The following is a 23,647-nucleotide window of genomic DNA, read 5'->3' as shown; positions in this document are numbered from 1 at the left end:
ATTCGCCTTGAGCTAATCTCTGAGAAAGGGCCGAGGCTTCTCAGCTTCACGCCTCTTAGGCTTCTTCTCCCAAGCCAAGTCTCTCAAGCCCTGAGAGACAAGGCAGTCACTGTTTGACCGGAGCATCCATACTTTATGCCAAAGAATATTGAGCCAAGTATGAGGCAAGCCTACTGCTTGCATCTAGTACAGCAGAACAGGGATGGCTCATACACCTTGCCTGCAAAGTCCCCGTCCCCTGTACGCCAGCACTGGGACCTCTGAGGGATGTCGGAGGTCAATAGACAGACATTAGCCTTTCCCTCTAATGCAGTGTGGTGATAACCCCTATCTCGCAATGCAACTTTCTACTGCCCTTCTGCCACAGCTCCCATTCCACTTATTCTCAATCTGCATGTTAGGCTCATTCATTTATGCTGCACCAGCTTGGACCTGCTGTATCCAGTGCTGTTCTGATCCCAAACCTTCACAGAAATCTCTCATCCTCATGGAAATATGTTGATGATGGGTCAAATTCCATGAGGAATTATTCTTAGCAACCAATCTGACTGGTTAGGCATTGCAAGCCCGGTTAAACTCAGAAATTCACTCAGAAATACACAGGCTTTGTCCTTAAGTGAAAGACATGGGAAGTGGAAAATCACGTGTTTGCACAAAAATTCAAGCTATTCACTTTCTGCTTTATTTAGTAAAATAAATGGAAAAGTTCATGCAACATCAAGCAATCAATCTGCTCCTAGTGTCAGGAGAGGCTATTAGTGGATCCCAGCAGGGCATCAAAAGTGAAGAGAATGACGTAAACAGATCTCTTTGGGAACTACAAGCTTTATCTTTGATATTGTCATTTTGCTGCTTGATACTTGTCATTACTCCTTACTCTAACAGAGGTGGCATGGAAAGACACAGTGTGGGGCAATACCAGAGTTCCTTGAGTACTAAGAAAAGAGAGCTGGAACCAGCAAGTGAGAAAGGAGAAGAGATTCCTAGAGAAGACAGACAGCATATATGTACATGGCATGGAGATGAAAATCTGAGACTGACTTGGCCGCTTAATCCTGCTATTCCAGGAATTCATGAGCTGTGGGGCTCAATGAACTCTTCATACATCAGAAACAGATGACTCTCAGCATAGCCATCCTGTTGGTGAGAAAGAATCAGAGTTCCTCATTGAGGGCCTTCTCCTCAGGTTTGTCTTCTTTCTAAAACACATTAGAGGCATAAAATCAGTTTTGACGTTGCTTGGTTTATCAGCATAGTGATAAAAGGAAACACATCAACTCAAATGCCTCCCTCTGCTGTCTTTGCCACTGCCCTGCCTGTCTCATTTCAATTGCACAACACAGAGTCCTGACACACAAAGCCTCCGTGCTATAGGAAGATGAGCTTTGACAAAGAGAGAACTTTTAACACTGCATGAACATAGAGGTTAAATTGGCCCTCTCCCAGCAGAGACCTCTGGTAGAGTCATGAGCCCTTGTCTATATACTCTGTTCTGCGGCCTTCTGGACAGATTTCTGTCTTATCCAGGCCTCTGCCTCTCTTATCCTCTCCTATGGGCTGCCAGACACTACCTCCATTCTTAGTGTCCAAAAGTACCCTTTCCTCTGTCTCCCCAGCTGCTGTTCCCAGAAAATAGATGCTTCACTGAGACCTTCAGATAGTTGCAGAGGTCAGTAAAGTCTTCTTGCTGTAGACTAAAAGGTAGAGATCAATGAAAAAAGGGGCTCCGCAAACACATCCCTCTGCTGTGCTCTAGATCTAATGCTTTTGCAATATTCAGGTGAAAATGATAATGAAAGAGGAGGTGGCAGGGGTGAAGCGGAGTTCAAGTAACTGAAATCATCTTATTCACAAGCCTTGTGAGCAACAGCATCGTCCTACAAGTTCCCAGCTTCCTGTAGACTGTACAGGAGTCTCCCTTTACCTTCTGCATTCTTTGCAAGAAACGATTACAGAAGTCCTGTACACCCTCAACGGAGACTTCATCCAGAGTCAATACATCTTGCTCTTCATCTGGTACATGGAATATAGCCAGAGCTGGCAGCTGGGACTTCTTCAGTTTGAAGAATGACACTGTTTGTTCATTGCTCTTCAAATTGCTGTCTACCATGATAAAGAGAATCTGCGATGGAAATGAGAGAAGAAATGTGAGAAAAACAGAGACTGAGAGAGAAAACAGATCCCCAAACAGTGATCACATGAAGATTAACAGTGATATTTTTATAAAGAGTTAGAGAAAACCTACCATACTCTGTTAGGACAACACTTTCCTCTGCCACTATCTAACTGCTCCATGCAGTGACTTTTTCTGTATTTTGTCAAGTCCAGACTTATACTACCATACAAAATGTCTTTGTTCGCCTTCTTGGAAAATACATCTACAGTATGGCAGGAAGGCAGTCTCCACTTCTATTCTCTTAATAGATGAGGAAACAAGATGTCTTTTATCTTAGTGGCACGTGTTAAAAAGCTGGCTCCTCTACTTGGATGTTATTTGGATAAGACGCTTACACCCATGCAACACCCAGAGTGGCAGAGTAAAAAAGTGTTTTGGTGTGTGAAGAATCAAATGCAATTGCAAGAATGTGGTAATGAAGTATAGGGCAGCAGGAGCCTGCAAGGATAAGAACATGAGAGTACCAAAAACAAAGGGCATATTTAAGTGAGCTGCAGTGAATAGAAATTAAGACGGAATTATTTGGGAAACAGGAGTTGTTGTCAAGACACCAATGTCCATGCAGCCAAGCTCAGTGGAGGGTTGTTCAGACCTGAGGAGCGAAGCCCAACAATGAATAAGACAGGATGAGAATGACCTACAGTTTTTTGGGCTCCCAAGTAGTCCTGGAGAGCAAGATCAAGCCAAGGATTACGATTCTGCCAGGACGATTCAACAGTATGGATTTATCAGAATTGGTGACCAACTCCATGATTTTATTTTAAAAGTAAGTTTCAAGTGAGATCTTACAGGTGCAGTAGGAATTGGTACAAATTTAAAATTCCGGAATCTGAAAGATTATCAATAAAATATACACCTATCTCAAAAATATTTGTTAAATTATCTGTTAATACTAAATACAAACATTATGTATCAATTTTATAAAAGGAAATAAATACAGCAATTGAACAATTTAATCAGTGACCTGATTAAATAGAATCTCTTGGCAGGTGTCATCCAAGTCAATGAAACAAATATCCAGCTAACATGTGTCATTGTATCTTTATCCTGTGCAGTCTGCTGGGCCTAGCATACTCTATGTACCTATGGACATGGATATGACTTAACTTATACAAGAAAAAACAAGCATTTAAAAAAACAAAAGTAATGTGAAGATGATGTGCCCAGTTCCCAAGCTATGACTCATGTTTTTCTTTCTTTTTTAAAAAAATAAACTTGTCGCGGACTGCCTGTGTCTTCTTCCGATGGGTCGCAACCAACCGACTGTTGCGACCACAAGGTATTCTACAATCAGAAGGCTCTTCTAAACTCACTGCTACCTTAATCCAACAGAGAGCTCCAATTCACGCTCTCCCGAGGGCTCCTGCCTCTCCAAACTCCAGGAGGGAAATGCCCCACTCCCTCTTGGGAGTGCCCCACCTTTAAACTTCCCATAGGTCACGTGGTCTCCGGCCAACCAACGTGACTCAGCACCTGTCTTGATGAGGCACAGGTGCTTCTCATGTAGCAGCCGGGAAACTTCCCCGACAATTCCCCCTTTTCTTTAAAAAAAAAAAAAATCGCCTTGCAGCCTTTAGGGGTTTCCAACGTTTCAGTTCCATTTTCCGTCGCCGTTATGTTAAACACCTTGGGACCGGGTCATGGGGAAGTCGTTCTCATATTTTTTTATCATACCACGTTGGCGGTGGATATATCCATTGTTCTGACGACGATGGATACATCCACCCTGGCTGCTCTGGCTGCTTTAGCATTCCCTCTGCGGTCTTTTCCGGACTGGTCTGTGGCTGTTGCAGCGTTCCCGCAAAGGGCTTGCCTGGGCCATAAGACGTCTGTACACGCTTTCTCTTTCTGCTGTTTCCCGGCCGGCCGTTTGATTTGCAGTTTTTGGCGAGATGACCTATTCTCCCACAAATATAACATCTTTGTTTAGTTAGAGCAGTGGCCAATGTGGTCATCTCGCTTTCTACGGGCCCAACTTTGGCACATGCAATCACCATTTCTTCTAGAGAGGGGTCCCCCGGCAATACTTCAATGACTCTCCGACAATCAGGGTTGGCATTGTCCTTTGCCAGCTGTTTTGTCAACAGTGCCCGTAGTCTACTGTCAAATATCTGCTTTTCTATTGCCCCCTGCAATCTCTCAACGAACCGTAGAAAAGGTTCGTTGGCCCCCTGTTTAATTGTTGAATATTTTGCTTTAGGCTCAGCCATTTCTGCTGTACGTAATAGTGCCTGCATCCCTATTTGTTTAACCTGTTCGAGGATCTGGGGATGCCATTGAGCCTGTATTGCCGGGTTACTAAATACTTGACCCGTTCCCATCAATACATCGGTACCTATAGCATAGCATGGGTCGCTTTGGGGTAATTGGATATTTTGTAATGCCTGCTGGTCGGCCAATTGTCTCCAAACATTTGTGAAAACGGAGCGCTGCACCGGTTGGAACATGACCTGGGCTAGATGTTGAAAATCGTACGGCACCAAAATTTCTAAGTTTAATAATCGTAATAGTTGTGTCACCGCCAGTGAGTTTGGTCCGTATCGCGCTACCGCTTTCTGCATGTCCTGGATCACTTTCCATGACCAGCCCAAATGTTTATTGGGCTGGTTGGCACCCGGGAGGGCCAGTTCTACGGGAAACGCACTCGGCTCTCCTTCCATTTTCATTACCGATAGTTTTTTATTACTAACTGGTAACCCCAAAGCTTGTATCAAGTTCCAGTCCCCGGCCTCTATTGCCTCTTTCTTAACTTCGTTCCAGAAAAGTACTGGATCACGATGGGCTGTCATGGCAGGCGGGGTAATTTCTGTTATTTCTAACTGTGGAGGGGGGGATGAGCATGTCTCTAGAGGGGCCGGCGGGGCGGATTTTGGCGACTTTTTCATTGGTGGAGAAACCGGTGGAAACTTTCCAGCTGAACTGTCGCTTGCTTTAGGGGTTTCTCCTGAAATTTCTTTCACTGCAGGGGGGGTCATGGCCTGCTGCAACATGTTCACTACGGTTGCTAACTGCTGGGATATACCTTGCAGCATTGTCATGGCCTGTCGTACTAATAACGGCTGCATTGCTCGTACTTGTGCCATGTATGTCGCCGGATATGAATTTGCCAGGGGTGGGGTTATTAAATCAAACGGCGGAGCTGTAGGCTCGATACCTCCTGAGGAGGAAGGGGGGGTTGCTGGGGCAAAGGGTGGGGGACGCTCCAGTATCTCCTGGAGGGTGGGGCAAAGTTCCTGCATAGTCCCCGCCACTTTGTTGACCTCTGTGAACAGTGAGGACACGTCTAGTTCATTGTCCACACTGTTTCCCTCAGACAGTTCGTTGCCCCCTTCGTATCCTTCGCTTGCGGATACATAATCTGTAAATTCCTCTTCCTCCTCTTCTGCTGACCCCTTTTGAATTATGTTATCTAGGGCCTCCCATGTACGCAGAAGGTCGGTCCGGCCTCTTTGATTAACCACGGCTTCATAGAGCAACTTATCCCCCAGCTTTTTCCAAAGTTCTAGGTTAAAGGTGCAAGTAAGGCTGAATAGATCTTCGTGCCCCGCTGCCCAGTTAAGTAAACTATATAGGTCTTCATTACCTATGTTGAGCCCCGCAGCCATCCCTGCAGATTTGAGAAAGGTGAAGGTCTGATTCTCCTTGACAAAATTCTGGCCCATTTTAGCTCCCAGCAGCTCACCTTGTTTCAGGCGTCTAGGTTGAAACAGATCAATTCACAGCTCTCCTGCTGCTCTCGAGCTTCACTGGGTTTTATCTCCACCGCAGCTCACCCTGCGGTCCAGGCAGTTCGCGTTTCGACAAATCACGTCGGGGTCACCAGATGTCGCGGACTGCCTGTGTCTTCTTCCGATGGGTCGCAACCAACCGACTGTTGCGACCACAAGGTATTCTACAATCAGAAGGCTCTTCTAAACTCACTGCTACCTTAATCCAACAGAGAGCTCCAATTCACGCTCTCCCGAGGGCTCCTGCCTCTCCAAACTCCAGGAGGGAAATGCCCCACTCCCTCTTGGGAGTGCCCCACCTTTAAACTTCCCATAGGTCACGTGGTCTCCGGCCAACCAACGTGACTCAGCACCTGTCTTGATGAGGCACAGGTGCTTCTCATGTAGCAGCCGGGAAACTTCCCCGACATAAACTTGGTACATCTCAAATTCTTTACTTTATTAAATTTACGTTCTATAAAAATACAAATCTACCTGGAAACTTTCCTAGGCAACATCCTATGAGAAGGAGGGATAGTTAGGCTGGTGTAAGGTTTAACTGCAGTTCATCACTGTGATATAGAAACAGGAACAATGCTTTCATTGGATATGTAATATTTACAACTTGCAATTTCTCTTCCAAAAGTCAACTGTGCTCCAAGGGCAACAAGCTAGTGAGCAGATAGGTTGTAGGGAACTTCTCCCAGTGTGTTGAATTCATCCTTTTGCAGGAAAAAACACGAAGGTAGAGAAGGGCCACAAATCTAATGGCCACAGGTCTAAGGACCTGACCTAGGAGGCTTTCTGCTGGAGCAGCAATACTAGCAAGTTGGAAACAGAGGCCGGTGCTGGAGGGAAGCACTTTCAGAGGGTTGGTACAGGAAATGGTACCACATTTTCACTGGTTCATTCACCAGCTTTTGGTTTTCTCTATGAAAGATTCACTAGACAATGATGGGTTTTTAATCAAATGTTAAACAATAAGTTAACAAAGAAAAAGCATTTAGAATACCTAGGTTGTTAAATGTAGTCACTTTCTATACAAACTCTCCTCCACCTTTAAAACAGATTAACAGCATTTTAAAATGGTAATATAAATAAACATTAGTTAACATTCTTCACTGTATCAAGCTTCCAGCCTTTGTTAAAAAAAAACAAAACAAAACTAAAAAGCTGTACATATTTTATCCATGAATACAAAGAATAAAGTAAGAATGAAAAGGTTGGGGCTTAGAACTCCAAACACCTTATTTCTTACAGAAGAAAATCAAAACACACAAACAACTGGTCCCTCAGCCAGAAAGGCTGAGATATCATCATTCACAGTTCATGACTCGGATCTCTCTAATGACTCACATTTGGCTCACGGAGTTACAGGGTGCCAAAGAACAGCAAAACTTTCCTTCCCCTCTTATATTCCAAAAATACAGAAAAGATGGCAACTGCATTTGTCTACTGTCACTAGAAAGAAGACACTTTAATGCTTATCACATGCGTTTTGGAATGACACATTCCCAGTAGGTGCTGTGACATGGGATGAATCCTTCTTTAGCAAAAGAACAGGCCATGCATCCTATGCTGGATGTGCTCCAGGGATCCTGCCAAGGTCTGTGTGGCCTCAAAGTCACACTTGTGAGGCAGTCTGTAAGTTGCATTGACACTGAGGCCACAAGCACTGGAAGTCTGGTCTCCTCAGCAGCTGGAAACCAAGCAGGCTTCTCAATGGGGACATTTCCATGATAGATGCCACCTGGTGGAACCAGCATTTTCTCATGAGGAATTTATTTAGTTCAGATTCCCAGCCAGGATTCTCTAATCCTAAAGAATGAATGCAGTGACCGTGGAAAATTATACTGACCATGAAACAAGATCAACTTTGCCTAACTTCTGCCACCTAGGTGTTAGTCTTGTCTCAGCCGGTCATCTAGGTAACCTCTACAATAAATAGTGACAGGCACCTTATTCCACCTATTTTAGAACAGAAGGAAGGGCATGTCTGTCCTTCTCAACCAGTGCTGAAAAAAATATAAAGCCTTAGCTCAGATGACTTATCAAAGCTATAATTCAGCAAAACAAATCTCACTTATGATGTCAACTCTCACATTATTGCTAGAAACCAGGTAGTTTCACCCAAATCAGAAAGTTCATTTTCTATTTCATACTATCCTGTACAATAGCTGAGTTTTTTTAATTCTGAAACAACTTCATGGAAATTTTGCAGCAATTTTCTTGCCTATGTTCAGAGGCCTGCTGCTAGAGGCAGTGAAGGATCTACTGCATGGATGAGGAACTCACGACACAAATTCTCTCCTCCACACATGATCCTCCAAGAACACAGAACACAGTGTGATATTATCTGTGCACTGCCACCTGCAATAAGCTCTCTTTCAGAAATTTTTGTAAGATGGTGCTGTCTTGGTGTCCTGACAACTTGATTTCTAGCCCAGTGCTTTTAGAACATCAAGTTCCTGATATGAAATGATGATATTGCCCAAGGAATTCAAGTTAATTGAAAATAGTACTGCAATGGTAGAAACCAATTTGATGTTGCTTAGTTTTTCCTCTAAGGAAGACAAACAGGAAGAATGATCAAGCCTCACATTCACTGTTTGGCTTCAAGCTTCATGGAGCTGCAACCTTCATTCTTTGAAGAGACTGTATAAGCAAAAAGATCAAATTCTGAAGTTTGAGTAATTTCTTACATAGCTTACATAGTATATCAAAGCAAAATGAAAACATCAGTAATGATTTTTTTTTAAAAAGCTACAAAAACAATTTTACTGCAGATATCTGTTAAGTAACATAGACAACCCATATTTATAGCTTCCTCTGTTAATGGCTAAAAGAGTCATCTCTAAACACTATCTCTCTCACTTCCAGAGCCATCAGTGTCTGACAAGAAAAATAAAAAGTGTATATGAACGACAGTCTGCAAAAGAAAGGGCATTGTTCTTTCATTTCCATGGAAGAACTCCCACAGGACTCTGTAGGGGAGCATAAAAAAGTTGACACGCGAATGTCTTTTGGGTCCACTAATGGAATCACTTTACATTAATTAATTAATGCTGTACTGATCAATTGTTTGAATTTTGCTTCTCCAGCACGTATGCAACTAGTGATTTGCTAGTTGCAGCAATGAAGGTGAGAAGAGGAAAACCTTGTGTGCAGCTGGACTGGACACAAGGTTTCAGAGCTGGCAGAACAAAGCTGGGACTGTAGTTCAGTGGATGGATTGCATACCATGTTTCAGAACTGATGAAGCAGGACTCGGACTCTCCAGACCTGAGTAAGCAGAAACTTGGAACTTCTGGCAGACAACGAGAAAGCGAATGTGCAAGACGAGAGAAGAGAAAGACTTAGTGAGGAAGGCAGACCACTGGAGCGACCCCCCAGCTGCCACGTGCAGGCACGACAGTGGGCATCTTATATAACCAAAAAGGCAGAGTGGAATGTCACTCCTCCTGCCATGTACGGGCCCTACATGGAAGGACGAAAGGTGTAATATAACCCGCACAGGGGTGTGGGTTGAGACACTCCATCATCGAAGTCTCCGCAGGGTCACCTGCTACGTGAAGTGCCTGTCAGCCTCCACCCCGAAGCGCAACAATATCCAACGGTCGCGACCATGGTCATCGATCAGGAGCGGTAGTGCTGGCAAGTTTGTAAGTAGATTTGAGTAAGAACAGCATTTAGGCAAACTGCTTGTAGGATCTCTAGGTACGCATATATATATATATAAAACCCACATGTAACCAATATACCTCTTAACTCTTGTATTCTGTCCTGTTCGTGTGTGACTGAGACGTACTCATAGTACGAAGCCAATGTGGAGTCTTGATCCGCGGTTCTGTTCTCCCACGAGGGAAACAGCCGGAGACAGATGAAGTGATTGAAACACAAGAGTGAATGAGTTATTTTGCTGACTAATAAATAGTGCTGGTGTTGAGCTTCACCACGTGTGTATGTCTCCTTGCCGAATCCCTGAACCTACCTAAAACAGACTCTCAGAAGTTTCTCAGAACCCATTTCTAAAAGGGCCTACATATAGATAAAAAGAGACTTTGCAAACATCTCTATCCAAATAATTTTGACATTGCAAACCAGTTATATCAGTTGCAGCAAAAGCTGCTTTCGTTATTCCCAGCATCACCTTATTGAAACTTCAGCCATTACCCATCAGGTACACCAGCTGTAACTGTCATGTTAAACTCTGATACTGTGGAAAGAAAACAGAAGATGCTTATCCTAGTTTGTCTCAGCAATGCAAACTCTGACATTTTCTTTCCAGTAGAAAGCCTGGAATCTTGGCAGTACTTTCTCAAATAAGCACATATTTGATTGCAGTGAGATCCTTCCAAGAAGGCTGGTGGATTCCCTCCTGCAGCTGCAGTGCTCTTGGCTCTGTCTGTTCACTGTTACCCACCCACAATTGTTTCTCAAAGTCTGCTAGCAAAGTACCATATTTTTTCTTGTCAGCTGTTGCTGGCTTAGCATCATCTAACATTTGCACTTTCCTCTCCAGCATTTTATAGTGCCCGGATGTGCTGGGTTTATGTGGTGGGGTTTTGGTAGCAGGGGAGGGGCTGCAGAGATAAACCCTGTAAGAAGCTGTGAAAAGTTTCCCTGGGCTTCAAAACTGGTCACCCTCCCCTCATCCCCCGCCACCCCTGTTTCCCTGTCCTCCTGCGCCACTGGGCAAGGAGGTAGAGCCAAGAAGAATTGAAGGGTAGGGGGAAGGTGTTGTTTTTAAGATCTGGCTTTGTTTCTTGTTATCCTCTCTGAATGAACTGTTAATGAAATAAATCAATTTGTCCCCAAGCCGAGTTTGTTTTGTCTGGGGCCATGGTTCATGGGTGATCCCTCCCTGTTCTTGTCTTGACCACTTTTTCATCTCCACCTCACCAAGGGGTAGGAGTGATTGAGTGGTCGAATGGTAGCTTAGCTCCCAGCTGGGCTAAACTGGGTTCCACGATAAAACCTAGACGAATCTAGACTGCCTTCAGGCACTCACTGCTGCTCAGGGTGTAGTTCAGGTTGTTTTCAACTAATGGTCTTCATCATATGTCCTCATGGATCCTCCAGCTGAAAATCTCAGCTTCCTCTCAGGCAAAAATGAAAAGTTCCTAAACCAGAGATGAAGGGACCACAATCCAGGAACTGGCCAGTGAATCATCTCCTCATGACTCATGAACGGTTGGACTCAACATGATCTTAAGGGTCTTTTCCAACCTAAATTATTCTATGATTCTATGATTTTGTTCACTCTTTGGAGTCAGCCACTCAGCAGCAGCAGTTCCTCTTCATCTCTCCATCAATTCAAGCAATAATCTTCTCTTCTCCCTCCAGCTGGTGACAACAATGACAAGGACTTGTCTTCCCTCAGAGCGCAGCAGAGATATGTGAAAGGATTGGTACTCCTTCTCCTGCTTGGGACCCCTCTTGAGGCTCTGCTTGTGTTCTGCACTGGCTTGTAGAGAAATTGCAATGCACATTGAGTCTTCCTACTGTTTTCTGGCACTCTGCAATCACTGTGAATCACTGACGGATGAAGTGGTACATGCTCACAGGGTGCCTGAACACCTCTCCACTGCACAGCAATGACTCCTCGCTCGAACCACTGACAGCACTAACCCCGCAGCACAAACAAGCCTTTCACCACCAGCCCACAGACTATTAATTATTCACTGGTAATTCTGAATAAAATCCAATTCGACAATCTTGCATTTATTCACAGACAATCTGCAAGCCACAGAAAGACAAAATCTACTCAATACTTTATTGGTTTTGAAGTAAACCTGAGTTAACTTAGTAGTCCTGACAACAGATAATTCCACTTAGGAAAATCAGCCAGTGGAGATTTCCATGGTATTGTGCAGTCACTGCTTCTGATACTCAAACTTATTCATGTCTTTCTACATGACAGAACAATGGAGACAAATCTAAGTGGGCACATCGCTCTGCTTACTCCTTAGTATCCAGATCTAAGACCCAAACAGCAGGATCCTAGCTCGCTCTTACTGCTTTGTAAGAGGGCAGCCCAAATCACAATTTACTCCTCAGAGTGCCACTCCTTTGGGAAAAACAACTTATTAGACTCTACATCCCTTCAGCTATGTGTCCCACAATACCACTGCAGTAAAGTGAAAATAATTAGTCAAATCTCCACAACTTTAATCTCTATGTTTTACTCTGGTAAACAACTTCTAGACTGATTCGGTGGGAAACTTGCCTGCATGAACAAAAAAAAAAAAGTTAGTATTGGCTTGCTGGCAATTCATAAACTATCTGGACTTCAGTACAACATTTTATCCAATGTTTTGTGAAGTATTTCTAGGAAAATTATTCACATTTGGTCAGATCTGGACATGTCACATGAAGAGAAAACTGGCTGCAGCCACAACAACAAAGGATAGTGACGCTAAACAGCATAGCACTGTGTTAGAAGAATTAGCTGCCTGGGGGAGACCTGCATCAGACTCTGCTCCTTATGGAGAACAGGGATATGGTGTCACTGTAACACCCATCTCACATGAGACAGTGGGAATTTTTAACATAAATGAGATTTCTTCTATCTACATCACTATGTACTCATCAAAGCAAAACACTTTTGAAGAGACCTATTGACTTTGATGCCCAGTTTCTGCCTGGTCTCTTGCCAATGGGTGGGACAGATGGCAAGGTTCAAAGCAGTCCTGCCATAAACGAATCTCAAGGCTTCTGAGGTGTACTTGATTTTTAATCTGTTCCTTCAGTACCACAAACAGATGCATGCAGATGTTCTTGTTCTCAAACCTCAACTCTTTTCAGCTCCACACTTCTCCTAGGAAGATCTCTTCCACTGCCTCCCAGCTCAGCCTTCCTCACTACTGTGATCTTCTGCCCACTCCCATCTGCAGTTCTCCCTTACCCCAAATGCCTTCCTTTTGCTCCCAATTCTCCTTCGCTTGCCAGTTCCTTCCTCTGCTCCCTGGACACAAATTCCTCTATAATCCAGCTGCTAGCAGAGAATCAGCCATGAGATGATTTACTATCTGGGGAGCTCTGTCCACAGAGGGGTAGGAACCAGGAAAAATTTCTATGAAAGACCCCATCTATCCCATCACTTTAGTGGGGGAAATCTGACAAACCCATTTGCAACTCCTTTAAAATAGCCATTTCCCCAGGATCCAACCAGAAGGTTAAGGGTTAAGAAGCATCACAACGTTAATTGCTATCTGGTCACTTATATAACACTCCTTGGCATCTTACAGGCTGTATATACAAAAATCACCTCTCACACCAGTGGAACGCAACCATCACTAGACTGAAGTGCAGCAGCTGTTTGTCATCTCCCAGTACAAGGGAACACAACTGGACCAGAAGCAAGGAAGTACATAACGTCCCACTGAGGGAGCAGAGGAGCAGGACACAGAGGATATTTTCCGCACCAGGAGGCAAACTGGCAAAAGGTGAACAGATCCACCCCCACCACTTAATTATCCAGCTAATCCTCTTTTCCTGCCACTTGGCCTTTGCTCCCCTAACGCAGAGAAAGAGATTATGCTCTCCCCATCCACAGATGAAATCCCTGTTCACTTTTTTTCCTCCCTATTTGTTCCCCCTTCCTCTCCGTTTGGACTTACCTTCCCCTTGAAGAGCTCTGCTGCCAACCGGTATCTGTGCATTCGCTCAGGGTGCTTTGGAGACATCTTGTCTGTGATCAGGAGGAGGTGAAGCTGGAAGGAACTCTGCATCACACCTACTGCTGTCTGCCGAAAACATGGCCACCACAGACAGAGAAACACACACAGACAAGGAGATTGAGAACATGCCATTCGCATTGGATGCAGTGCCAGAGAGACATCAGTCCTCATGTCTCAGCTGAGATTTCTTTGCAAATCAGCCTCACAAGCAGGAGAGCTTTCTTTAAAGCAGGAGAGATCCAAACTCGGTTCTCTGTGGGAGCACTTAACCTCCTGGGTTTGCTCATTCCCGAGACAAGAGTCTGAAGACCACAAGGGTTCATCATAGTCCTCAGGATGGTCAGTGACTAGGCAGGGGGACTGCCTGGATACTGTCTAGAGGGGTAAAGAAGAGGACAGGGAAGGCCAGCAAACACTGAACAGAAGGATGCCCTGAATCACTGAGGTCCAGCACTCAGCCAAAATGGGGGCAAAAAAGCTGGAAGAATTTGTGGTGTCAGAGTTGGTGTCTCCCCTCATTTCCTTTCTTTAGCATTAAGCTGTGAGTAGGATGGGGATGAGTCCAAAGTTTCAGCAACCCCAGGGCCTGGGCATTCCAGAGTGCTGAGGGTTAAAAATTTCCTCCGCAATTCCACAGTGGAAGAAGACCTGGAGCCAGTTGTTCCTAGTCCCCTGGGCAAGGGCCAAGCAGGCAGCACACACTGGCCCTCTGTGTGGAGACAGGGCTAGCACTACCCAAGAAGCCGCCGTGCCATCTCCAGGCACTTTCTCACTCACTCACTCATCATCTCACTTCTCCTCCTGCCCACTTCCCGCAGCCCTGCAGCCTCTCCCTCAAACTAAACAGCAGCCGGGCCAGACCTGCTGCCTCCCCAGTTCCACCAAAACCACAGAAGCGCAGGCTGGGCAGCTCCCTGCCAGAGGGAGAAGAAAGTTTCCACACACTCCAGGAGTTATAAAGAAGGGGTCAGGGAGTGCATGCCGGCAAGGGCCGTGCACCACAGAGCATCTAGTTTTTGGCAGCCAGGACTCTGCCATTAGCCTAATATTTATCAGACATGTTGTATCCCTTCACTTCTCTGGTGGTGTGCAGATGGGGCAGGGGAGAGCAGACGGGGTGTGGACCAAGGCTGGAGAGCATTATAAGACCTCGTGAGAGAATGGGGTTGAAGGTGAGGGTGAAGCCAGCCAGCACCAACGGCCACTACAGGGCTGAGCTGAGCGGGAGGAGGGCTGGAGCCGCTGTTCCTCCAGCAGCTCCACACAAAGGTGTGCGTGTCCACGCAACCTTGTGCAAGAGTGATGAGCATTCCTAAAAATGCCTAAAGTATGTGGGCGAAACCATAAGGGCCCCAGGATGGGGAGAGAACTTGGCAGCACTCAGTGTGATCCACATGACCCTGGCCTCTGCTGACCCACAGCATTCTTAGATGTAAACAGCATATGCACTGGGAATAAATATTTACAAAAAAAAAAAAACAAGCTACGTTAGCAGAGCTGGGAGGGCTTTGGGATGGGGACTGCAGGAGGCACTGTTAATTGGAGCACCTTGATAGGACTCCAGAGTGCCTGGGGGAAAAAAAAAAGGAAGAACAATTGTCCTGCCAGTCAGAGTGGATGGAGCTGAACAGGTCAGGACTTCTCGGTCAGAGAGACAGTCTGGGTGCCGAATGGGACCCCATGGAGCGAGAGCCCAAAGCATCAGCAGAAACACATGAAGAAAGAGCAATAATCTAATGAATTGCCAAAAGATGCAGTGGAGGCTCCAAGGGTTCAGAAAACCTGGGTGTTTATGAAGATAACAAGAACATCCCTGCTGACGTGGCTTGGGAGTTCTCAAGGGGCTGTAAGGACAGCAGGGCAGGATATAGCTCTTCTGTCCCCAGAAATATTCTGTGATTTTGAAATGTTCTTTTCACATCCCTTATCAAGATGAAAAAACAACTCTACTTTTTTTGTTGTTTTTCAAAAAAAAAAGAAATAAAACAGAACCTCTACAGTATTTCACTCCGGAAACAAAACATGGTGCTGCTTCCCAAACAAAATACTCTCTCTACTGACAGGCTGCACCTGAGCTAGGAAATGTGTCAGCCCTCTTAGCTGACGCTTGGCATCAATTTGAAGAGGTATAGCTTTGAAATAGGTCAGGCCATTCTCCTTTCATTAAATTGGGCCTCATCAGCACTGTTGTAGCTATTCGGAAGTCCACAAAAGAGCCCATTGGCAACAATAAAGTCTCAGCCTTGCAGCCATAGGGGCTTCTAAGACTCATTGGCTCCACAGCAGCAAGCCCAGTGAATTGCTGAGATTTCAGGGGAGCCTAAATCCTTGGTCACTCTCTATAGGGCAGAGGAACACTGAGAACCAGTGACTGCCAGTCAGGTGGGTGAGCTAATGAACATGGCCAACATAGAAGCATCCTATGTGTGGTTTTTTTTAGTTGAGGTGATGAGTTCTCGACTAAGGGATGGAAGGGATGGTAAAAAAATTGTTTGGGAAGTTTCCAACTGGCTCTTGAATATGCCTTCAAATAGCCAGGCTTATGACAAGTCCTTTGTGCTGGGTGATGAAGAACAGCCTGCCGACTGGGAGTAGGTCACTTGAGTTTGCCTGTTTCTCAAGGCTTCTCAGTCAAAGAGAGAGGATCATGGCTGAGCACGGTCTACAAGCAGGGCACAACATGGTAAAGGCTCAAAGGAGGAAGTGGCACTGCTGGCAGGAGTAGGAAGAAATGGAACTCTCTGCCCAACAACACCTCAAATTTATCGGAAGGCTAAAGGAACCACCATGCCCCATTTCTTCTCCCCACTCCACTCACACACCCCAGCATAGTGTCTGCTTCCAGTCCCTGTATGGAAGAGCAGTAAAGATTTGCATGGCTTCCCCAACCCCATCCACACCATTGCCACAACCCTCACACACATCTGAGTGTGCAAACTCTCGAGCCAGAGGATGCCCATGAGGAGGAGGCCAAGTCCCAGGGTGAGGGCTGTGGGGAGCAGGTAATTACCCTAGGATTGTACTCTGTCACCAGGCGGAGCTCGTTCATCCGAATGAAACGAGTGATCTTCTCAGCATCAACATCTTTGTTGCTCATATCCAGATCCCTCCGGTCATTATCTACCTGAAGACATGCAAAGACAACTACAGTCACAGCTGTCCTCTCCTCTCAGCAACCCCTTCAGAGGCACTGATGGTACTTACTCATGGAGACATCCGCCCCCTTGGAACACCACCTTCCTCTCCCCCTCCCCCACGTAATCCCCACTTCTGGAGGTCCAGAACCATCAGACCTACGGACCTCCAGAGAACAGCCTGCACTTCAAGATAAGGATCTTCATCTTCCACTCTCCTCCAGTCTCCCAAGGACAAGGTAAACTCCTGGCATTACAGAAATCACTGAGGACTCCAGACATCCCTACAGTATCAGCTTCTGATGCACTGGAGACAGAGAGGATTAGTTAATAAACTATTCTAGGCATTGTGGGGAGAGATCACGAAATAGCCTAAATCCTTGCATCGATTTTGGCTTTATGTCTCTTTTTAAAATCTTCATCTGCTTATTCTATTTCTTCTACAAGTAACAAACATTGGCATGGGCCTGTATGGATTTCCTGGAAACATTGTGCAAGCAGGAAATCTCTCCAATAAAAAGAGGATTTTTTTCCCCAGTCCAGTAGAAAAAAAAAAAAAAAAAAAGAAAAAAAATCAAGCACAGCACATTTTAGCTACAGAAGAAAATCCATCCTGCCATGCATCTCCCCACCCAAACGATGTTATTTTATTGAGGTTTCATGACATGGTAAACAGAAAAAAAGCAGGCAGCCATTGAATGATAGCTAAACCACCCAAAGGGGCAGAGTTGGCTGTGCAGTATCACCGCAGGACGTGACTGAGCCGAGTCCTGGGGATGCTGGGCTGTGACACGCAACAGGATCAAAGTTTAGGATTTGAAGGCCTTTGATACACGTGTTGAATGAGGTTCTTGGAGCTGAGGAAAGGTTCACATGCACACCCCAGATTTTACTCAGTGTTTAAACTAACAAGCACTTTCAGAGGTCAAAGAAATGCATTTTCCAGTTTTTCCAGTGGTGTGCAGGCATCTAAAGCCCCTTTTGCTGTTCTGTGGTCATCCACAAGGTCTTTGATCTGGTAGGGGGCCACAGTGTCCTGTCTGGCAACCCAAACCCATGCTTGTCAGACTGCACAGCCTGATTCCTCTCTCAGATTTGCTGCTGCATGAAATGAAAGGGCAGCTCTACTCAAGTAAATGGGATCAGGGCAGTGCAACACCTGGGCGGGTGAGATCAAACAGGCCTTGGGAATCCATCTAAAGCACTTCAGATTCCACAGAAAGTCTTTTTCTTGATTTTCATGGGATTCTGGAAGCACCTGATTTCCATTTTGGGTATAATAATATCCTAAATCTGAGCTCAACATTTATGATTTCAAGAAAATAAGGCTGAAAAATATCCTGCATCTAATAGTTGAAGCTCTGATCAAAATGTCTTCATTGCTCCATATAATTAGCTTATTAGCATCTGTTCATTATGTTCTTTTTAGGTCTATCAGGCCAGATTCCTCAATAGAATAAATCAGTTTTCCTCCACTATATGCAAAGAAGTCTCACCAGTTGACAGCAGTCCCTCCTACTACTGTAATTATGGTTTAAATTTTTAAGCATTATATGTGTTCCATACTCTGCAAAAGCAAAGGAAAATGAGTTAATGCCTCTGATCCTCTGATTCACTGCTATCCTGGTCACGCATCTTTGTATTCTTCAAATGAGAATTTGATTCCAATTTCCTGTTTCAGTTCTTTTTTCTTTATCTTTTTTATCTTAATCTCAGGCCCCTTACTCCTACACAGTATTCAGCACAGAACAAAAGGAAAAATAATGTGTCTGAATAACTTAAGAAAAACTGACAATTAGATAAGTGAATTATCAACCACATTTGAACCTGACTAGTGTATTAGTTTATTGATTGGGCTTGTTTTTTTTCCTACCAAACACAAGTTCAGCTGCAAAAACTGGACTGTGAACAAAGAATATTCAATATAATCCAAATTCCAACAATCCAGACACTTTTATCAAACACCCTCCCAATGTGGTCATCCTCACTATCTGCCATAGCACAAAAACAAAAGATCTTTTCAATATTTTTGGAAGAGAACCACCATTACTAAGAACCAAAACTTCAGTGGGTGTTGCTTCCAATTGCAACATCTGCCCATAGCAAATAAAAGGTTAAATAAAAGGACCTGCATACCTATTGCTCACTCTTAGATCATTCTCTTTGAATTACTTGGATTATGTCAGTGGCAAACACAGTGCAGGAAATTAGGAGAAAGAAAGGGGAACAAACTGGCTTTGTCCAATCTTTGTACAACCTGGATCTAGAACTTGGCAAGCTGCCATATTTAGTTTCCTTAGTACACAGTGTCCCCTCTTTTCCCATCCCCCGTGACCCACCTGCTTAGAGCTTTGGTGACACAACACTTCATGGGCTTTCAGGACATCTTGTACTACTAGGGCCCCTCTCCTCCTCAGATACACCTCTCTCCCTTTTTCAAGAGCCACACTTGTGTGAGAAGAGGTAACATGAGGAAATTGATACAACCAGGAGAATACTTGGCTCTCAGCTTTTGTTGGTACTTCTGAAGCAAGTACACGGTCTTTCCTAATATTATCTCCTTAAATTTCAGCTAACATAGCTTCAAATTCAGTGAGGCACCAGCAATTACAGCTGGCGTCAAAAAAAGATTTGAACTTGCACAGCATCCATCCCTAAGAAACTGCAAAGTAACATATGTAACAGGCTCATGCCCAAAGCATATTTAGGCAGTAACTCTGCAAACCACGGTGTAGGAGACAGAAAAGAGAGTTTGGGATTACTTTTAGTGGCAAAGCATCTGTAACTGCAGAGATTCAGTCTGGATCTGTTTTCAGTCACGGTGGAAAAGTTGTGCACTCGGGCAGACAGCTTTGCCTGCCTGAAGTGACACTTGGCAAGATCTGATATCAAGCCTGCTGTGTTGATCCATTGAAACATGGCCTCTAGAGGGTTTTCATGTGTCTCAGGAGCCTTTCCAAAACCATGGAAACCCCATCCAAGTAACTGAGCTCCAGGCAGGTCACTCACAAACACAGACATCATTCTTTGCAAAAAATTGGGTGCTGGACCAGATCCCAGGAGATCTTAACATGGAGAATATCATCAGGTGTAACAAATGTGGCATGTCTCAGTGACGGGCACTCTCCAAGCGAGAAGTGAAAGACCTCTTTGGGGCTTTTAGGTGGGCAGGCAGAGTGACTGTCAATGACAAGCCTTCTTTTGGCTTGCTCTAAGGAGCGATGAGCCGCTTTAATCTTCTTCTTTATCACTATTACCCAGAGATTTCATTTCTTTTGTAGCGTGACTGCGGGCAGCTTTCAAGCACTTGCCCTAGAGCCTCTCTCCGCAAAACCAGCGGGCAGGGGAACTGCTCAGAGCGTTCATTTTGTAGATAAAGCTTTCTGCATGGCATCGCCGTGGGTTCCCCCCACCCTTCCCACACACCCCCGGCCACGCCGCGGGCCCACGCACCCTGCGGAAGACCGTGACGGTGTTCGCCGCGACGCCGTAGTGGGACAGGACCGCGGGGCTGGTGCTGAGGCCGAAGGGCACCTCCGCGATCCGGCCGGCCGCCAGGCGAAACTGGGAGGCTTCGGGGCTCTCCGGTTCCTGCGTAGGGAAAGGGAGGGGGACAGGGAGGGGTGAGAAGAGCCTCCCCTGCGCTGCCCCCCCCACGCCGCGCCGCCCCCGCTCGGAGGTGGCGCGAGGGCGACACCTACCGGCGCCCGGCAGAGCCGCCCGCCCCCGCTCCCCCCCCGCCCCTCGCCCCGCCGACCACCTCTCCTGCCAAAATCGGGGAAGACCCCCGGCGGCGATGTCAAGCGCGCTGTCGGTCTGAAAGCCACAGCTAGCAGGTAGCTGCGGCACTCCGGGGGTCTCACCTTCCGTTCCTCTTAAACCTCAGTTCTCACCCCCACGCTCACAGGTAATGCAGTGATGACGCAAAGCCCTAAAGCTCTCAAAAGGGAGAGGAGAAACCCAAAATCTGGATGCAGCACGCTTACATGTATATACACATACATATATATATACACACATACATGAGTATGTGTATATATAAAATAAAACCAGAAAAATGTAATTTTTATGATGATCTCGATTCTAGAGTCAGGGTTTTACAATTTTTAACCACCTTGTATTAGCAGTATCCTAGTTCCTTTTTAAAAAGTGTCTTAAACATATCCTTTAAAAAATAGCTAATGCAGATACATCAAAGGATAGAAATGAGTTTCTCAGTAACTTGAGGTCCATCCTCTTTTTTGCAGTGAGAGCATTAGTTAGAGCCTTAGCCCATATTAAAGCCTCTCTTGCTATTCCCATTCCCAACTTTTCTTTTGAGTGACGTAGTTTTGGTACTTCTACTTATTGGATTAAAATTCTCAAGATACAGTCTCTGCTTGGAAATTGGGTTGTTTTTCTTTTTGGTTTGAACCATCAACTCAGCTGTTTGTGAGCCCAGAGAGAATGGAAAACAAAATTCCTTCTTCATTCAAAAGAAAAACAACTCTTGTGACCTGTTTTGGAAATGCCAGCGCATCAACATGGCTCTGGTGAGAGTGCTAAGGCCTGGTGTGGGAACAACCTCGCTGAGTTTTGGAGCATTCCTGGGAAAGTTGGGGTTTAATCAGACCAAGCACGGCCCTTTCTTGCACACATGCGAGGTTTCTGGAGCAGTGTGCTGTTCTTCCACCATGGAAATCTGTCTGCTCCCAGACAGGAAGGCCATGCTTATTGCACAGGGAGCTTGCCGAGCTGTGTTCTGCAGTGAATTGAAAGGCTGCAGCAGAGGAATAATTTATGGCGATCAGAGAACGTGGACATTATCTGGATGAATACACTCTCAGGCAGAGGGCCAAGACAAGCCTTCATGGCACACATACGTCTTTATCTACTGTTTAAATGCAGCCCTGTCGTGTTCCAGGCATTGAATGCCTGCTATGTCGCTGGCTGCTGCCCCATGCCCCTGGCAGCTGGGGCTGTCCCCACACTGCAGGGTAGCACAGCCGGCCCTTCCTGCTCCAGGATCCCACGTGCTACATGGCAGCAGCCTCCTGTCGACTCTGATGAATGAAATCCTGCGGCGGGAGGCTGCCTGCAGCGGCATAAAAGACCAGTGGTTATGCCGCCACATTGCTTTGCCCAACAAGAAGCCACGGTCCCTGCCACAGCTCAGCATGAGGCTCTGTGCCCCAGGTACAGCCCTGCCACAAGCCCAGCCAGCTACCCTGGGGGAAGGAGCACTTTCGTTCTGCGTGTGCAGATTGCCTCGCTGGTTTGCAGGACTGTAGCACTGCAAGACCAGATGGGGAGGAGCCCCAAATGCCTGTGGGCACCCAAGGCTGGTGCTCAGTGATCCCTGCTCAGCAAGGCCCCTGCGGCATAAGCCTCCAGCGCTCACACACTTGTTGCTGCCTGCATCAGTCCTCGCTCTGTGCTGGCTGCAAGATGCCATCATCCTACATCAAAGGCATGACGCCCTCCCTAGGCTGCCCTCCAGCCCCAGGCATGGGGCAGGAGGAAGGAGCTTGCAGAAAGCAGCCATGAGGTAGTGTATGGGCAGCAGAAGCCCAGGGCAGAGCTCAAGGAGAAGGGGGAAAAAGGTACAACTTGGGGACCTTGAAAGTAATGAGGACCCTGTCAGAGAGGTCTCTGTTTTATGTTGCTCCAACTCAATAAACATTTTTGCCTTCTTTCCTGAGGAAAAATATTCGTGCCATTTTGGGGGCAAGAGGCACATATCCATCAGTCACTCTAACACCTTTGGCCGATTTCATTTGAGTTTAGACACAGAGAGCAGAGATCCCAAGGATATCAACTCTAGGGAACAAAGCAGCGAGACAGAGAGACTGTGCCTACACCCTCCCTGGGAGGAGACCACAGCTTGAACCCAAATCCTCTTGGATTTCAGAGGACTCACAGCAGTGCTGCTCCCTGAGACCTGGCTTCCTTGGCCCCATCATGCAGGCAGTGCCTTGCTCTGTCTCTGCTGATTAAAGCAAACAACTGACGTTCCCACTCACCCCTTACCAGCACTATTTCTCTGCCACCCACCTTCCTGTTTTGCTTCCCCTGCAGCATCTCCCTCTCTCCTGTCCCAGAGCTCCTATGATCTCCTTCACCTTCCTCCCCTGCTCCATCTCCCTTTCCACGTATGGACCAAATTCCCTACATTCTCCTTGGAGCCTGTCACCTAATCCCTTCACATGCCTGTCACAGCACCCACACCTTTTGGGGCAGGAACTGCCTCTGGAAGGTGTTTACACCATACCCAGCCCCACACTCCCGTCAGGGTGAGATAGGGCTCATGGATGGTGGAGGGGAGGTGCTATGAACACACCTGGAAGAAGCCAATAACTGCCACCTCCGCACCACTGATGAAGGCTTCAGCATCTGCAATGTCATTCAACAGGACAGGTTTCTCTACGGTGCTGGCTGTGCCTGGGGAGGAGAGGTCAGGGTTGGACAGAGAGTACACAAAGAGGATCTCAAAGAGGCTCCCACAACAGGCACGCAAGCATCCCCCTCCCACATGCCCACCCACCCACAGCACACTCTGAGTAAGGACACCCAGCACGAGGAGGACTCCCCCTGGCAGGTCCATCCTTTTCCCTGAGCTGGAAGGAAAGCTCACTTACTGTGGGATGCAGAGCCACCATCTACAGCACACACTGCTGGGGAGCCCCCAGGGAGCAGGAGGATAATGAAGAGGCACAGAAAGATGGAGGCGTCCATGGTGCCAGCTTGCCCTCTTCTCACTGTGCCACTCTGCTCAGGTCCTTTCCTCAGCAAGAGACACGTCAGCTGCTGCAAGGGCCCGCAGTCACTCCCAAGGCAGTGGGAAGAGAGCAGCTGGCCCAGAGCGAAGCCTTCAGCTCCCAAGATAATCACCTGGCCGAGAGAGAGCCCCTGCCTGCTGTGCAGGCACCAACCTTGGAGAGCCTCACCAACACTGCGACTAGTATGCCC

The 23,647-nt window shown here is 46.3% G+C and overlaps 1 protein-coding gene across 1 annotated transcript; it reads right to left on the bottom strand.

Annotated features, from left to right (window-relative positions):
• Window positions 1–1,154: 1,154 nt before the first annotated feature.
• Window positions 1,155–23,524, bottom strand: ERP27 (endoplasmic reticulum protein 27). Its single transcript, XM_086610842.1, has 7 exons — window positions 23,317–23,524; window positions 23,019–23,119; window positions 20,153–20,290; window positions 16,576–16,689; window positions 13,506–13,631; window positions 1,925–2,122; window positions 1,155–1,199 (listed from the first exon to the last, which is right to left on the bottom strand). The coding sequence occupies exons 1-7, from the start codon at window positions 23,411–23,413 to the stop codon at window positions 1,155–1,157; spliced, it is 819 nt and encodes a 272-aa protein (XP_086466968.1). The 5' UTR covers window positions 23,414–23,524.
• Between the last annotated feature and the right edge of the window lie 123 nt (window positions 23,525–23,647).

This window comes from Tauraco erythrolophus, chromosome 4 (assembly GCF_009769465.1).
Source record: "Tauraco erythrolophus isolate bTauEry1 chromosome 4, bTauEry1.pri, whole genome shotgun sequence".
Taxonomy (NCBI): domain Eukaryota; kingdom Metazoa; phylum Chordata; class Aves; order Musophagiformes; family Musophagidae; genus Tauraco; species Tauraco erythrolophus.
The sequence above is the reverse complement of the archived record's forward strand: the minus strand, read 5'-3'. Positions and strand labels throughout refer to the sequence as shown.

Bases quoted from the DNA above. Each gene is read 5' to 3' on its own strand.
- ERP27 (XM_086610842.1), bottom strand. From the start codon at position 23,413: ATGGACGCCTCCATCTTTCTGTGCCTCTTCATTATCCTCCTGCTCCCT. The intron at 23,120-23,316 runs GTAAGTGAGCTT...TCTCCTCCCCAG, and splicing joins TGGTGGCTCTGCATCCCACA to GCACAGCCAGCACCGTAGAG. The intron at 20,291-23,018 runs GTGTGTTCATAG...TTCCCTACGCAG, and splicing joins CAGTTATTGGCTTCTTCCAG to GAACCGGAGAGCCCCGAAGC.